The following is a 14,714-nucleotide window of genomic DNA, read 5'->3' as shown; positions in this document are numbered from 1 at the left end:
GTTTAACAACACCTTTGACTGACAAAATAAGCATTTAATGTCAAACACTTGAATACATATATTTTCATGGTCTAGCTGGACAGAGCTGCAAGTTTCAATCTAGGACATGTTCATAGATTATCACCCCGGTCTCATCGCTTTGCACTCTATAAAATAAGTCAGTTTCACCTTGTTTCCTGTTAATTTCAATCTCTTCACCTGTTAAGAACTTTCATATTTATTTCTTCTTCGCCTTAAAGAATACAAGTATACTTTGGCACCTAGCATTTTCCGCCGTTAGAACAACTTGGACATAACTGACCAATAACAGAATGATTTACATCACATGAACTGACATCTTAAAGATGCACAAACACGATGTAAATTCTTTATAAATTCCGTGACATCAGAAGTTAAATTTTCAGTTCAGTCCAAGATATGAAAAAGCGAAACTTGGTCACACATCAAAAAACTTTCTTTTATCAGTCATTAATGAGACGACATATATAGTATATCAGCAATTCAGGGACATAACACAAAAACATGCCCTTCCATGCTAATTGGTGTAATAGCCAAATTAAGCGCTTGAAGTTATCTTCAGGTAGAACAATAGGACATAGCAGCTCACTCGAAGTTACCTTCGGTAACGTATATAAAACAATTTGATGCAATCGTCTTGAGTTCTAAAATTCGTTTCTTTAACTGCTAAGCAGTGAGAACATAATTTGACAAATTGTCCTGTTGAAGCACTTAAAAGGACAAGTGTATCCAGTATATTGTTTGTGTCCTTCATTGTCCATATAAGCCAAAAACAGTGCATTGCAAATGCAATTGCATGTCTGCATTCGAGTACATCTGATAAATCAAGCAACTTTTAACATGGCAGATAATGCCAAAACATCCTGTATGTCATTGATATAACTGTAGGCAAGTGAGACATGGATTGCAAAACAACAACAACTAAATTCGAATCTAGAATCTGCACAAAATCTCTATACCATTCTCAAACTATGAGCTCATAACTTATTTATCCCAACAAATATCCCCCCGGAAAAAAAAGTGTAAAGAGGCCAAGGAAACAGAGACCCGTGTGCACCATAAAATCGTAGAAGCAGCCAACATAGACATCAATCAACTACAACTTGGTCTTATACCTACACCGTTGATCCCCCACAGTTCTATTGGACACAAACACACTCAAATCGCAGGAAGTCGTGGAAACCACATGGACCTTAAACAATCCCATGATGGTCACCTTACCAGACATCTTCGTGTACGTGTTGAGCGGCAAGACCCCGGACAAAAAGTCCGAGTACGCCTGCGAGTTCGACAGGAACCGGTTCGCCATCACGGTGAGCGTCAGGTTCATCTGCTTCGTCCGGTCCGCCCCTATCTCGTCCGCGGGGAGCGGGACCTCCCCGACGGGCTCCCCCCTGTAATTCAACACGGTGGTGCTGTTCTTGTACTTGAAGCCGACCTTGTTGGGGTTCTTCACCGAGATGTCGAGGTCTAGGGTTACATTCAGGTCAAGCCCGAGAGGGGCGACGTTGAGCGACACCTGCAGTTTCTCGAGCTTCGCCGAGTTCACGGTGGTCACGGGGTGCTTCGCCTTGAACACGGTGAAGGCCAGGATCACGATCAGCACCACAACGAGGACGAGGGTCGCCACCAGCGCAATGCAGATGTTCCTGCATCCGTGGCCTCGTTTGGCCGGTCCCCGCGGCTTCCCGGGCTTCGGTGCAGATTCCACGTCCATGGGGGCAGCTTCGAAACCAATCAATCTTCACTTCAAACGTCCAAAACGACCCGAGAGGAGAATCAAACTGGCGTGTCAAAGCGAGATAGATAAAGGGGTCCCTAGAGTAGGGGAGGTGCAATTAGGCAGAGGCTAAAAAAGCAGTTGGGAGTTAGAGAGGGAGCGCTTTAAATTCGAAGCGCGTCATAGGGGTCGTCGAAGACCCAGAAGAGAAAAGCTCAGGAGAAATTCTGGGTTTCTCACTAATGGAGTCAAAGAAGCGAAATTGATGACAACAAGCTCGAGCGGAGTCGATTTGAGCGCGACCCTTTTGCCTTTTCCTTCATACGGTGGCGTTCGAGGCAGGAAGGAAGAGAGAGGAGTCGAATGCGATGCCACCACGTGAGGGGGGGGTTGGGTTGGCGTTGGATACTTTCTCTCTCTCTCTCCCAATCACTGATCCTTTTCTTTTTCCCGAGAAAGCGTGGCCCGGCGGGAAAAGTAAGTAGAAAGAGAAAGGAAGGAAGCGAAGCGCAGGAAGATTAGAGAGGGAGGGAGGGCGGCCATTAAATAAGGCGTGTGGTTGGGAGGTCCAAATCGAAATCCATGGCCGATGCGCCATGTGAGAGAGAGAGAGAGAGAGAGAGAGAGAGGAAGAGAGCTGGAGTTTGCCGTGTGTGAAACAGTACCGACTTTCGCTGTGGTAAATAAAGACGGCATGTGGAAGGGAAGAGTGAGGTTGTTGCACATCTTCCTCACGTTGATGTAATGGCCGGCGACAGAGTCAAAATCATCATTTCTTTTTGCGATAATATCACGAAAAATTCCAAACTAATACGTTTATGAGATCTAGATTATCAATGTTCCGTTTGTACAAGCCTCCATGATGACGAAGAAGATAACAGACCATCTTCAAACTAGTATACATATGGTAAATTTACCTTTTATTAGTTTCCGTTAAATTTTATCGTCAAATTACTTAGTTGGATGACACGTGACAGTTAACGAGTATACCAGTTTAGGGTTTTATCCCTGTTATTGTCAAAGATTTAGCAATTTATAATTTTTCGTGGTATTAATCCAATTTAACGGAGGATAAATTTGTCACAAGTATACCGGTTTGGAGTTTTTAGTAGTCAAAAAAATTAGTTCGGGATAAATTTATCACAGATGTACCGGTTTGGGGTTTTTCGTTGTATTAACCCATTCCTTTTCTATTCAAGATCTCGTCACCGTGATTAAGCTTTTCACATTTTTTGTTTTCTAGTATATTATAGAAAAAATACACTCTAATGATATCTTTCACGGTTCGTATAAAAATTATATCGCGAATAGTGACGAAAAAAGACAATTCTTTCCTATAGTGGAAAATGTAATGTTATTTTTCACATGTTTTGTTGACTAGATACTTTTTGAATTGTTTTTTTTCAAAATCAAACACTACAATAGAGAAAGAAAGAGAGGAGACATGAGAAGAGGCGGCCGAAGGCAATGCCAACAATGACAACACACCGAGCCCTTGCTGGCCGTTGCTAGGTTCGCATGACCCAATTAGGCGTCGACAGGCATCGATGCTTGGAGGGGGTCACGAACCCAAGGTCAGAGTCGCGCGACCCGAGTCTGATTTTTATATTTCAAGTTCCCTTTGTTCTAGCTTTTAATAATTATTTTGTTTCTTAATATTCACCATTTCTATATCATCTATTATTTTTTCAAATGTCACGTAAGACATCACATCAACATCTGAGCGAAGACTTAGTGGCTTTTAACATCGTGCACGACATTGATATACCCGGAGGCTAGACTAGTGAGACATGGATTGCGAAACAACAATTAAATTCGAATCTGGAATTTGTACAAAATTCTTTATACCATTCTCGACTATGATCTCATAACTTCACTTATTTATCCCAACAAATATCCACTCGAAGAAAGGGTAAAAAGGGCAAAGAAACAGATGTGCACCATAAAATCCTAGAAGCAACCAACATAGACATCGATCAGCTACGACTTGAACTTGGTCTTATACCTACACTGTTGATTACTGGACACAAACACACTTAAATCGCAGGAAGTCGTGGAAACCACATGGACCTTAAACAATCCCATGATGATCAGCTTATCGGACATCTTCGTGTACGTGTTGAGCGGCAAGACCCTGGACAGGTAGTCCGAGTACGTGTGCGAGTTCAACAGGAAACGGTTCGCCAGTACAGTGAGCGTCAGGGTCATCCGCTTCGTCTCATCTGCCGATATCTCATCTGCGGGGATTGGGACCTCCCCGACGACCTCTCCCTTGTACTATAACGGAGCGGTGCTGTTCTTGTACTTGAAGCCGACCTTGTTGGGGTTCTTCACTAACAGGTCGAGGTCTAGGGTTACGTTCAGGTCGACACCAAGCGGGGCGGAGTGCAACGACACCCGTAGGTTCTCGAGCTTCACCGAGTTCACTTTGGTCACGGGGTTCTTCGCCTTGAACACGGTGAAGGCCAGGATCACGAGCAGCACCACGACGAGGAGGATGATCGCGACCAGCGAAATGCAGATGTTCCTGCGTTTTTATGGCTTCGTTTGGGCGGTTCCCGCGACGTCGAATCAAGTTTGTGAGTCAAATTTGAGCGTGACCCTTTCGGCCTTTCTGTGGTGGCGTTTTGATCAGTATTGAGTCGAATCTTGATAATGATAACAGCACGCGAGGAGGAGGAGGAGAAGGAGGAGGAGGAGGAGGTTGCGTCCGATAATGTTCTCTCCTTCCGCTCTCTGGTCTTTTTCCGTTTTCCCGAGAAAATGACGCGATGGAAAAGTGGGCAGAGAAGGAAGCGAAGTGCAAGTGCAGGAAGAGAGAGAGACGCTATGGAAGTGTATGCCATGGGAGAGAGGGAGAGTTGGATTGCGGCGTGTGAACAGCACCGACTTTGACTGAGGAAGTAAAGACAAGACAAGACAAGACGGGGGCATGATCATATGGGCGTGTGGAAGGAAGAGTTTTCAGTTGAATCGTCTTCCTCACGACAGCATTATAGCTAGCCGGCGGTGATGGACAGCGGTCGCATGGTTCGGATTTCACGTTTCAGAATGTACAAAAAGACAATAAGGAGGTCTCTCAACCTTTTCAAATTGTCCAATCATATTTCTAAACTAATTTTCTTTTTGTACAATTAGATTCTTATAGTGTGTGTATATATATATATTTTTGAAGTTGATTTTCTTGTTAAAATAAAAACAGAAATGCTAATATTAACTGATATGTAAGCATCACGTCAATATTAGGGGTGTCAATTATTCGATTTCCATAATACCCTAACCAAATTGTGTCGGATGTGTGAATGTTTTGACCCGAACCTAAAACACGATTCGATTCGGTTCAGTTCCAGCCGGGTTTCTGGTTTCCTCCTCTCTCTTTTTTTGGCTTCTTCTTCTTTTCTTTGCATCCTCTGCCTTGCACGAGCCTCCGATAGTGCACTCTCTATCGCTCTCTCCCCTATGGAATAATGGAATGGTGAGTGCTATCACAGGCCGCTGCCTTCTCCACCGTCCCTTAGCTTTGGAAGCTCCGGCGGGAGAGCTATCGGAGCAACCGCCTCTGCTTCGCTAACCCAAAGTCGATTAGGACCGTGGGCGAGGACAGGAACTTGATTTGGGGGAGGTAGCACTGGCCGATGTTACTTCTCGAGAGCTCGCAAGGGGTAGGGAAGAGCGGAATTCTTCGGTCATGCCTTGTTGCCGCTTTGCCGCCGGCCGGAGTGGGCAATTCTGCGGGTGAGATCCATTCCTCCATTTTGACTCGTCAAACTCGGGCGAGCGAGTTCCTATTGACATTTTTCTAGACTTATTGCAGTGAAGCGAAGGAAAGACGAAGAAGAAGAACAAGAAAAAAAAACGAAAGTTGACCTGAAGTGAACCATCAAACTACCCAAATTCCTTTACTTATAACTCGAATTGGAAAAGACCTGAAATTTTCGGTTTGGTCAGGTCTTTTGATGCTCCTAGTCAGTAACGATTCGATAAATTGATGCTTACATGTAATTTTTAGGTGTGGACAAGATTAAATTTTGAAAAAATCGAAAAAAAAAAATCAAACACTTAGAGAAAGAGAAAAAGAAAGAGAGGAAGCGATGGCGACGACAACGCACCGATAAGGGGTTGGCCAATAGGGGCTGCCGAGCCTTTACCAGCAGTCATTGGTTCGCACAACCTAGCCAGGTGTCGTCAAGGATCGGGTAACCCCTCATGATGCCTAGAGGATGTCATAGGCCAAAGGTTGAATCTCGCACGAGTCGGGCTACCCGGTTTGATATTTTATCTTTCCAAGTTTCCTTTGTATAATTTATTTAAAATATTTAATTTGTTTTTTTTAATATTCATCATTTGCAAATCACTTTATATTTTTTTTAAATGTCAAGTGGGACACCACGACATTATTTAACGGAGACTTAATAGCCATGTTAACATCTTCGTCCATAATTCTGACAAGAAGCACCAACTCAGACAAAAAGAAAAGCATATACTTTATGAAAAGTTTCCTATGATGCCTTTTTTCCCTTTCAGACCCACAAATTTAGCAGGGTGATTGTACGGTCTCTCTAAAACCGTTTTTTTTTTCCTCCTTACTGAAATTCTTTGGATTACAAAAGTAAAGGATTTCATCGTGACATTCAAGCGCAATAATGTAGAAACAAAGGACCATTGACTAATAATTTTACAAATCCATCCATCACGATACTTTTGCAAAGAAATTACCATAAGGTGCGAGCAGTTAGATGGATTTGTGTCAAAAAGTCGACTTCCAAAGCGATCATGGAAAATTTTGTCCAATCGGGTTACTCATTAAAACAAAAGGGTATTTCAAATTTCGTAGGATGAACATGAACTTTAGATTGGTGCATGAAATTTGAGTCCCGTGTTGCTGTCGCAGGAGGCAAACAAGGGGCGAGAAAGATAAGACTTGTGATGACAAGATGGATTCGACGAATTACAACGTAGTGCGTGTTAACTTCAACATGACTCGACTTTGATCGTGATGGATGGATGCTTTTGTTTCAATCGTTCACGCACTTTGTTCATACGTAAGTATGGCTCATGTCGTGAACGATTGACCTGCCGTGGACGTATGCACATCTCCAGGGTCAACGCGCGGATAACACGGCACTATGGGACACCTTATTCAACCCTAGTTATAGATATTACTATTAGAATGGTCCTTCCTTTTGGAAAAATACCTATGTCAAATACAATCTCAACATTAAATATATATATATATATAAACAGTCATCAAGTGAAAAAATTTATAACTCAGTTCACAATTCACATGTTTAAAAGATTTACGATTGAATTGACAAAAAAGTAATGAAATTTTAAAAAATTTTGGACAATTTTGCCATTGAATCTGTTTTAGAATATCGGCAACATGGAGTTTCTGCTTGCCAAACCTACTCTCCCTAGTGTCAAATACTTTCTTTTTATGAAAAAGGGCTAAAACCGATTAAAAAGAAGATTTTGCTGTTTAAACTAACCACCTATATTTTATTTTTGATGGACCGAGTCTTCAACTTGGCTTATTTAGTTCGGTTCATATTTTGTATTAATCAAATATTTACTTTCTCTATCAATTCCCGATTGAAAAGACAAAAACTTAATCAGTCAATGAAAAATCACTATCCATCATTGTTGTCCGGCATTTTACCTCAAGTCTCTATGCATCTTCTCAAAAAAAATGTCTAAAAGTCTTTTGCTCGAAAGAGAAGAACAAAATCACTTCTCAAAACCCAATCCATGGAAGACAGCATGTAGCATTACTTGCTTGTACGTAAGACTTTAGTCCAAATATCAAAATCATAACTAAGATAAGAGAACTATGTCCTTCTAATGACGCGGTCGAAACACGACATGACAACATATCCACCATCCATTAATTTTTCATTAGTTACCCATGATATGTACACGTACTTACAAGAATGAATTGGACTTTTCTCAATAAGTTAAATCTAAGATCCATGAGATGGAAGGAGATGCCCAGACATCTGTTCATTTATCTTATAGGACCGGCATTAATCAGCCGTTATTAATTCATTAATTGCTATTAACTTGCTAACTTGGCCAACGGAGGCTGAACAGTAGGTGCTGCTTAGGCTCCAAAAGAGTTCCCTATACTTGGGAGGGAGCACCAGAAGGAAGAGCTTATTTCACCATGAACAGACTACTTACATACAAAACTCTGCATATTAGCTCTGTGATTTGAGTTTTGGCAGGCTCCGAGTCACTCGACAATTTCGATGAGGGTGGGCTCGTAATCGCTGGGAGCCTCGAATCCATGGAGATTAATCACGGTGGCAGCAACATTGGCGAGCCCGGCTTCAGCCATATCCCGGCGGAACCTGACACCTGGCGCCAGTCCTGGCCCTCCAATCGCGATTGGCACCTAGTGCCAAGGAACTCTAAAGTCAGCCTCAAAATGAGCTCAAGATCACACATAGGTACACGGAAATATTGGACATTCCTGCAGTGAACTTTTTGGACACTGAGCAATAACAATAGTTAATTACAGAAGATAGAGTGTCGAGACTCGCTTAGATCCACGGAATATTCGAAATGATCGGTTTCAAGATCACACCTGGCTTACCAATCACCAAAATCGACTCTGACCACCTAATTCTCTTTCCACAAAAGAACCTCCAAATGCAGAACCGCATACAAATGGTTCCACCACCATATGCTGAATTTCGCAAATGAGAAGCCAAAAACCAAATCATTTTCAGTGTCTCAAGGTTCATCCTCCTAGGAGAGGCCATTTTGATCCAACCATGCATTTGCTTTTGTTAGTGTGCCAGTATTCCGACGTGATCATTAATCTCACAGTGCTGAAACAAAATTTGCCAGGCTGATTGTAGCATATACTTTTCATTTTCCCCTCTTACATCCAAGTTGCCCAAACAATTCCGCGTGAAGTTATGACTGCCCAGACCCAATCTAGATTTGAATACTTGGACCAAAATTAATACGAATAGAACTTATAGTACGTAAAAGCTACATCCTCCAAATTTAGTTGACTGACCCACTTTTGGGATAAGAATGTCTGTGTTGTCTTAGGCAAATCCTACCAGCAAAGAAGTAACAAAACAAAACTTACAGGTTGAAGGGTGTGAGAAGTAAGAATCTGAATGTTGCCATTTTTGTCGACCAGGGGTTGCCCAGATTTATTCCTCTTCACCATGTCCTCAGCATTCCCATGGTCTGCTGTAACAACATAAATTCCACCCACCTGCTCTACTGCATCTAGGATAATCTGCAATTTAGAAGACAGTCACACACAGACGAGCGAAATTATTCGTGAGAGAACAATAACAACAATTATTGGACAGGGAAAAGACAATGACTGAGTTCCTTTTAAGTGCCAACATGCAATGCTGCTGCAAAAAAATATCACATACTACTACAAAGAAGGGGAGGAAAAGGCCAAAAGCAGAAAAAAGTCCGGCTCGGAATTGAGCTGTCTGAAAGGCCAAGAGATATATTGTGAACGTTAATTACTTGATTAATTTCAACTTTCAACATTGTTAACTTTACGGCACCTAATTAATGGGACCAAGAACAAAAGTTGCTGTTGCATCCAAAGAAATCATGTCCACCATCTTGGGGTGGCACAAAAAGAATAGCAGATTTGCAGAGACCAAACCTTGACAGCCTCATCAGCAGCTTTACATCCAACAATTGTTGCCTGAATATCTCCTGTATGCCCCACCATATCACCATTTGGTAGGTTCACCCTCACCTGCTTATGCATGCGATCAAAGGGATCAGATCCAGCTATTTTCTCAATATCCATAAAGAAGGTCGATTAGATTACCTGGTCAAATTTTCTGTTAAGAATGGCATCCCTTGCCTTTTCAGCAATCTCTACTGCCTTCATCTTTGGGCAGGCGTTAAATGGAATTCCTGCGTCACTTGGGATTTCAATGTACTCCTCTAATTCAGGGTTAAAATAGCCAGACCGATTGCCATTCCAGAAAAAGGTGACATGACCAAATTTGACAGTCTCGCTGGTAAACACAAATGAATAGATCAGCAGATGTATGGCTCGACGATAGAAATGAGACAATAACAAATGTTGGTACAAACTAGCATTGCAAGAAATCAAAAACATCAACTGAGAACAATCAACCAATCTACCAATTACCAAATGGAGGAATTGGTTTACTCCTTTTTTTATCATCAATGAGACTGGATAATATTCAACAACAAAAAAAAGGACTGGATAATATGCCTCGACCCTAAAATGTTACTTCAAGAAAATGGAATCCAAAAAAAAAAATGGAAAGCATGAGATATATGGACATAGGTGAAGAAAAATAAAGTATTTTCTTTCTTATTTTAATTGTTCAAAACATTTCTTTACCATGGTTGACAAATTGGCCAGTATCCCCCCCTCCCAACACACAAAAAGATAACCTGCAATATTATTGCTAAAAAGAGCAAATTGATGCTTGCTGACCTGCAAGCAAATGTTCCGATACCATTGTGAACTAGATATTCACCGGATGTCCTCTCTATTTCTGGTGGAGAAACAAGGTAATGGCTTGGAAGCTTCAGTTCACCATCATACTGAAGCATTCCAGCATAATGAATTCTAGGAAATTGAACCCGATCGAATTTATCAAAGTTTTCATATTCAAGTGCCTTGGCAAGCATAACCATACGATCTGCTCGGAAATTGAATGTAACAACAGCATCACCATCCACAATAGGACCAACAGCCTTCCCATTCTCGTCAACAATGACAAAAGGAGGCAGATATTGGTCATTGGCATTAGGGTTTGCCCTGAGTTTTTTTATAGCTTCAACAGCACTTCTAAACTTATGAGGAGCTTCACCAAGAACTTGTGCATCCCATCCTCGTTTAACAACATTCCAGTCGTTCTGTAAAAGATCCACAGCGTGATGAGTTTATGAAGCTATTTCAAATGGGCTACCAGATCTTCAGCTAGAAGGTACCCAGAAAATATCTTCTTTTGGGAAAAAGAATTATGGTCATGCATAAAGATGGTTTAAGACAAGTCATTGCGCTCAGTATAACCAATTAAAGTTCATTTGTAACCTACCTCATAACGATCCATGGTCACATACATGCGACCTCCACCAGATGCAATCTGTGCATCAACTCCTTTTTCACGTAATTTTGCAAGATCATTCTCAAGAGTTTCGACAAAGCCCACACTCGAACCATCCAAAACATCACGGCCATCAGTCAGAATATGAACTCGTATTCTCTTAGCACCATACTCAGCAGCACCTTTTATGAGCAACTGCATAAGAAAGATAAAATAAGTAAATTATTCTGGCACAACCACGACCACACCTAAAGAAGATAATAGATTAAGTCAAGAACAGGAACAACCTGCAACTGATCAAGCCTAGAGTGAACACCACCATCACTTAATAGCCCAATTAGGTGCAACGTTCCATTCTCAAAGCACTCCTTTATATACTTAAAACCTTCTCCTTCATAAATCTTTCCAGACGCTAGAGCCAGGTCAACAAGTTTTGCACTGCATCAAGAATGGATGAGATTCAGGATGCTGTAACTGCTGTACATTTGAATGCCAAGAAGCACACGAATTAAAGAATAAATAAGAGCGTGACAAGCGATAATCCAAATTCCCATTTTATAATACACATAATCACCACATCATACAGCTAAGATAGACAAGCACATTTCAATGAATTCAGGGTATCCAAATTTTCCAATCAATTAGATCATGAAAGATCAAGGTTTTGAGAAGTGATATTGCTAGAAATCCATGACAATAGGCCAAATACATCCTAATTTTATGCGATTCAACAAATCTAATCAACATTTCTTTGTTAATCTACTCGTTCAGCCAATTTGTAGATTGGATTTAATTATTAACATGCTTATTTCTAAACGATACAGAAGGTGGCCACATGTACTAAAGTCGTTCCTTTTAGTCAGTTTACTCATGAACAATCAACTTTTAACCTTTCAGTCTAAACTTGTGGCAACCCTAATTACCCATGCAAGTTGGCCGAGGTACATTACATCCTTGTTTTCTTCAGTTATATTGGCCCAAAACCTCAGGCAAAGTATATTCTCTAACATCGGAATTTTCTACGCTGCTATGTAATGCAACGCGAGGTTCCTACTTTCTAAGACGAGTGTTCAAATTCTATCCGAGCCCACAACTGAAATCATACGAAAGAGAGACACTTTCATGTTAAAGTTATAAAACTAATTTTCTGCCGGTTATCAACCACACTAATATCAGCAATCCAGCGCATATATTTCGGTCACAGACTTCTAAATCCGATTCAAATTCGTATAACATTGGAAATTCGAAGTCACTAATTATGCTTTGATACAAGACGAGAAGCTAACCCTTGCGCATAAATGCGCCCAGCGCCCAAGGCGTTGTGACCGACCTCGCTATTGCCCATGTCATCGTCCGTGGGAAGCCCCACCGCAGTTCCATGAGCCTTGATCAGTCTCCACCTGTCAGGAGCACCCTTTTACACAGGAATACATGAGCAGAAAAGTTAGTTCCAGGTCCAGCCACCCATTTTTGCCCACTCTTACATACATATGCACTGCAATTCTTTGAATTGCCTTGTGTGTGTACCCTGTATATGACAAGATGACAACATCCCCTGTTTTCTCTGGGACAAATCCCAAACGTGGTACCAATCGGAGGCAAAACATGCAACAATCCATTAAATTCCAACTCGAGCTCAGTCATCAAATTAGAAAAGAAACAGACAATAACGAGCTAGAGTCAGAGAAAGACCCCGCCGCATCGAAGTCGCCGCCGAACAACCAGACTAGATTCATCAGCAAGCGAACACGCACCAAAACCGAGACGTTCAGGGTGTTTTCGGCGGACGAACCTTTCTGAGAGAATCCATGGCGGGAGTATCGGCGACGTGGATGCAGTTATACTGGTCGGGCTCGGCTTCGCCCCAGCCATCCAGCACCACCACCGCCACGGTCCTCCCCTTGGGCAGCCTCGTGTGATCCGGCAGCTTCCACGAGAACTCCGAGCTCCCCATCTCTCTCTCTCTCTCTCTCTCTCTCTCTCTCTCTCTCTCTCTTCAAAACCACCAAACCCAAAAGTCGACAACACGTATCAATGAATCCGTGAGCAGACCAGACCAACTTCGTCTCGTCTCGTCTCCACCAACGAAGAAGAAGAAGAAGAAGGTGCTGGAATGGAAGCAATGAATGAAGGGAGAGGAGTGACGTGAGGCCATTGAATGCAAGGGACCAAGCTTTTACACTTGGCGCTGGGAAGAGAGTTCCAGGAGTCATGGCTATGGAAGAGTGGAGAAGGAGCGAGAAATAAACTACATGCGGCTTCGCGAAGCGCGCGTGCGCGCACCGTCGTGTTTGGCTCGCGGGGATAAGGATATTCCAGATTGCTGCTACCGCGGGACCTTCTTATCCCTGTTACCAAACGGACTAGAGAAAGGGCGACGGAGAAGGACTCAACGACGTGGCGGGATAGCGTATAATACGAGTACGATAAATTAAAACGAGACGCGTTTAATAAAGGTGTTGAACTATGTCGATAAAGCGGATCATACCACATGACACGACGAGATTATCAAATGTTCACACTACATGTGATTATTGTCATATCAATTTGTCATGTCGTGCTGCATATGATTGTTATCGTGTTATGTTATATCACCGTTATGTTTTGCATCATGGTTGTCAAGTTATACTATATGCGATTATTATCATGTCATGTCATGTCATTGAATTATTACATCTGGTATTGGTTATATCATGTCATGACGCGTGTTGTCATCTCGCCATTATATTTTGCATATGATTTGTCATGTCATCTAATCGTTATGCCTTATATTTGTTGTGTCTTATTATGTCACACGTAATTAATGCCACGCCATATCATTTCATCATCCCGTAATGAATTTGATTTGTCGTGTCTTGCTACGTATAGTTTGCCAGGTCATATCATTCGTACAACGTAATTGAACTTTGTATTTCGATCGACATTTTCATGTACACCTTTACACACAAAATGGAGTCACGCCATTGTACACAGGAAAACTGCCTCATTGTATAAGGGTTCGGGCGACATTTCAAATTTCAAGATTTTGATACTAAAAATTGATGAATGTTTTAGGCTTTAACCAAAAATAGAGCTGTGGTATCGAAAGGGTGTCGTGGGATGCCAATCCATCCCATGCATGACTAAACCCTCGAACTTGAGATCGCAAGTTCTCATTTGACCAGTTCATTTACACGTGCACCTAGTTAGTCGACTCTCTAACACTAAGTTTGGGCCATTTGTTTGTTTGCATACCCACAAACTTTTCAATGAGCTCAAAACCCGGCAACACTGAGCATCAAACATCAACCCATCCCCCAATAACTCACAAATCAATTCTAGAATCCATCTTTTAAATCGGTTTCATGAACCAAAAAATATAATATTTAACAAATTAATTCACCAAACAGAATTTTTATAAATCATTTCTCAAGCCATTTCAAAATTCATTTCATTAACAAGGTTCATAAATCAATGTGTACAACCTTTTGTAGTACCTTTCATAAAACGTTTCTCAATCTATTCACAAATAACCAAAAAGAAGTAGATGCCCATCCAAATTTTACGTAACAAACATGCTTTTTAATAACTTATAATCTATCGAATTCCTAACACTTTCAAGACATGAGTTTTCAAATTCATGGAAGAGATAGGTAACACTCACCTGAGAAAGTCTAAACCAAACCACAAAAGTTATCTCAAGCCAACGAGTTCGAAATCTTATCAATTAAGTGGAAAACGATATAAAAAATCAAGTAACTACTACTCGATTAAATCAAGCTTATTCGGCGATAAAACAACTCCTCTGCGCTAACAAAGAAACTTGCCCATAGCGGACATTCACTGTGGTCTTCTAAGTGTAACTCATGCGAAACTTGTAAAATTCGTTTCGATCAAATCATAACTCCAAATCGACT

At 41.5% G+C, this 14,714-nt stretch overlaps 2 protein-coding genes and 1 pseudogene across 3 annotated transcripts; all 3 read right to left on the bottom strand.

Moving 5' to 3' along the window:
• Positions 1-866: 866 nt before the first annotated feature.
• On the bottom strand, positions 867-2,147 carry LOC115685860 (uncharacterized). The gene has a single exon (XM_030610997.2). It carries the CDS (start codon positions 1,733-1,735, stop codon positions 1,115-1,117), a length of 621 nt encoding a protein of 206 aa, XP_030466857.1. The 5' UTR covers positions 1,736-2,147; the 3' UTR covers positions 867-1,114.
• A 1,315-nt stretch (positions 2,148-3,462) lies between these two features.
• LOC115685796 (uncharacterized) lies at positions 3,463-4,273 on the bottom strand (annotated as a pseudogene).
• Positions 4,274-7,594: 3,321 nt separating this feature from the next.
• On the bottom strand, positions 7,595-13,113 carry LOC115685871 (2,3-bisphosphoglycerate-independent phosphoglycerate mutase). 2 transcript variants are annotated; one of them, XM_030611008.2, is made up of 9 exons: positions 12,611-13,110; positions 12,105-12,232; positions 11,106-11,256; positions 10,810-11,013; positions 10,203-10,627; positions 9,558-9,750; positions 9,387-9,482; positions 8,841-8,996; positions 7,595-8,132 (listed from the first exon to the last, which is right to left on the bottom strand). In XM_030611008.2, exons 1-9 carry the CDS (start codon positions 12,770-12,772, stop codon positions 7,971-7,973), a joined length of 1,677 nt encoding a protein of 558 aa, XP_030466868.2. In that variant the 5' UTR covers positions 12,773-13,110; the 3' UTR covers positions 7,595-7,970. The 2 variants fall into 2 exon arrangements, with proteins under 2 accessions (XP_030466868.2, XP_056171090.1); XM_056315115.1 differs by having other exon boundaries at positions 7,992-8,680; positions 12,611-13,113.
• Positions 13,114-14,714: the final 1,601 nt, after the last annotated feature.

The sequence above is a fragment of the Syzygium oleosum genome, unplaced genomic scaffold, assembly GCF_021117445.2.
Source record: "Syzygium oleosum isolate NSW1041296 unplaced genomic scaffold, Sole_v2.1 Sole_v2.10, whole genome shotgun sequence".
Classification (NCBI taxonomy): Eukaryota; Viridiplantae; Streptophyta; class Magnoliopsida; order Myrtales; family Myrtaceae; genus Syzygium; species Syzygium oleosum.
The sequence above is the reverse complement of the archived record's forward strand: the minus strand, read 5'-3'. Positions and strand labels throughout refer to the sequence as shown.